Raw genomic sequence first — 1,769 nt, forward strand, 5'->3', positions numbered from 1 at the left:
AGGAGCTCCCTCTCTCCAAGTGAATAAATAGGACCCAGGAGGAGGACGCTCCCCTTCCTCACTTTGGGGCACCTTCCTCTGTGGTCGGGCCCAGCCAATCACGACCCTTTGCCTCTGAAACCCCACAAGAAGCTGGTGGCCGCATCCTGTCCAGTGTTGAACTGAGCCTGTGCTCTAGAAGAGCATTTCCCTGGGAGCCCTGGCTCTGGGCAGCACTGCAGAGGGAAGAGCACGCAAGCTGGACCTGCTCCCTGCCCTTTCAAGAAGTGCGAGGGAAGAGTGGGGCCCGGCAGAAGGAGGAGGCCTGGATTCCACTCCACCTACTCCAGCCGGCCTCTATAAAGAGCCTTCCTCCCGGACAGCTCAGGACGCTCCAGCCGGCGCTGCCCACAGCCATGAACCTGTACCTTTCTGGTTTCCTCTTCCTCCTGATGGTCCCCTTAACTTCAGGTGAGCCCTCGGGGATTCGGAGGGCGCCTCCCAAGGCCCGAGGTGGGGAGGAAGAAGCCCAGCAGCAGCGCTAGGCGTCCTGAAAATCGGGAGATCTCGGGGGAGAAAGGAGGCGGCTTCCCTGCTCAGCCATCCAGACTCCCAGTCCAGCATCAGATTCACCCGGGCAGCCTGACACTCGGTCCCCTCCCTGAGATCTGGGGGTGAGGCAGCTCACCACCAAGTAAGCCCCCCACAACTAAAGGACCCGGCCGAGGCCGGCCCAGCCTCCCAGGGGCTGGTTTTTCCTCTCCTCCTTCTTCCCCCGCAGGACACGGCTTGTTTGGGAACAGCGGCGTGGTCGTCCGGACCTGCACCGCGCTAAACGGGCTGTGTTTCTTCGGCTGTAAACCAGGATGGACGTTTGTCGCATTCTGCCACAACATATTGGTTTGTTGTAGAAAGGATAAAAAATTTTCACCTCCCCAGGCCAATGAAGTATAACCCGCACCCATTAAAAGAACATGCGAACGACTGGAAGGATTCAGCCCTGAGTCTTTGGAGCCAGCATAGTGGGGTCAGGGCCAGGCGTCCGCGGCAGAAGTCTCCAGGCGTTCGTAAAAGGCGCCTCAGGACAAACGCACTTTGCGTTCTTTCCTTCTGTCATTTCATCCTCTCCAGACCCTGACGCAGCTGAGTAACACAACCTGTAGGTTCAGCTGTTGCCACAAGACTGCGCAGGCCAGAGCGTCTCAGTCCCTCCGGGGTAAAAGCCGCAAACCCGCCCCCCACCCCGTCCCTTTCTAAAGGTCTCTGTGGTTGCCTGGCCTCATCCCCGCAGCTCTGCTGTCTCTCCCGTTTCTTCTTTGTTTACACTCCCAACTGTGTGATGCTGTGTGCGCATTTCTTATACTAGTTGGTACACTAGTTGGCCGTGCATAATACTTGCCTGTATTGTGAGGAGTGTTAGTACTGGCCACACATCTTAATTCTTTTTCCTTTTCTCCTTCCCCTTCCATGCCTCCAACTCTTAACCCCCTTCCCATTTGAAAAAGCTCTGTTTCCATGTTTTCTAAATCCGTTTTCCCTTCCTGCCGTCCCCATTCCATCTCTTGTTCCCCTTCCCTTTTGAGAAAGGTGTTCCCTACTTCCTAATATCTATTCTGTATTTTCTTTTTTTATTTATGCATCCAAGGAAGCATCTTTTCCAAAGAACGCAAGTTGGGCGGGGAGGGGGGTGTATCTATGAGGAAACAGTGCAGACAGGATGAAAGTAGAAAACCAGCCAGTCACAGTGGTGCACCTCCATAATCCCAGCATTCAGGAGGCTGAGGCAGGAG

At 55.3% G+C, this 1,769-nt stretch overlaps 1 protein-coding gene across 1 annotated transcript; it reads left to right on the top strand.

Annotated features, from left to right (window-relative positions):
• Window positions 1-228: 228 nt before the first annotated feature.
• Window positions 229-944, top strand: Defb136 (defensin beta 136). The gene is made up of 2 exons (XM_023561408.2): window positions 229-450; window positions 761-944. Exons 1-2 carry the CDS (start codon window positions 396-398, stop codon window positions 931-933), a joined length of 228 nt encoding a protein of 75 aa, XP_023417176.1. The 5' UTR covers window positions 229-395; the 3' UTR covers window positions 934-944.
• Window positions 945-1,769: the final 825 nt, after the last annotated feature.

This window comes from Cavia porcellus, unplaced genomic scaffold (genome assembly GCF_034190915.1).
Source record: "Cavia porcellus strain 051 isolate PalLab524CR breed Dunkin Hartley unplaced genomic scaffold, mCavPor4.1 scaffold_24, whole genome shotgun sequence".
Classification (NCBI taxonomy): Eukaryota; Metazoa; Chordata; class Mammalia; order Rodentia; family Caviidae; genus Cavia; species Cavia porcellus.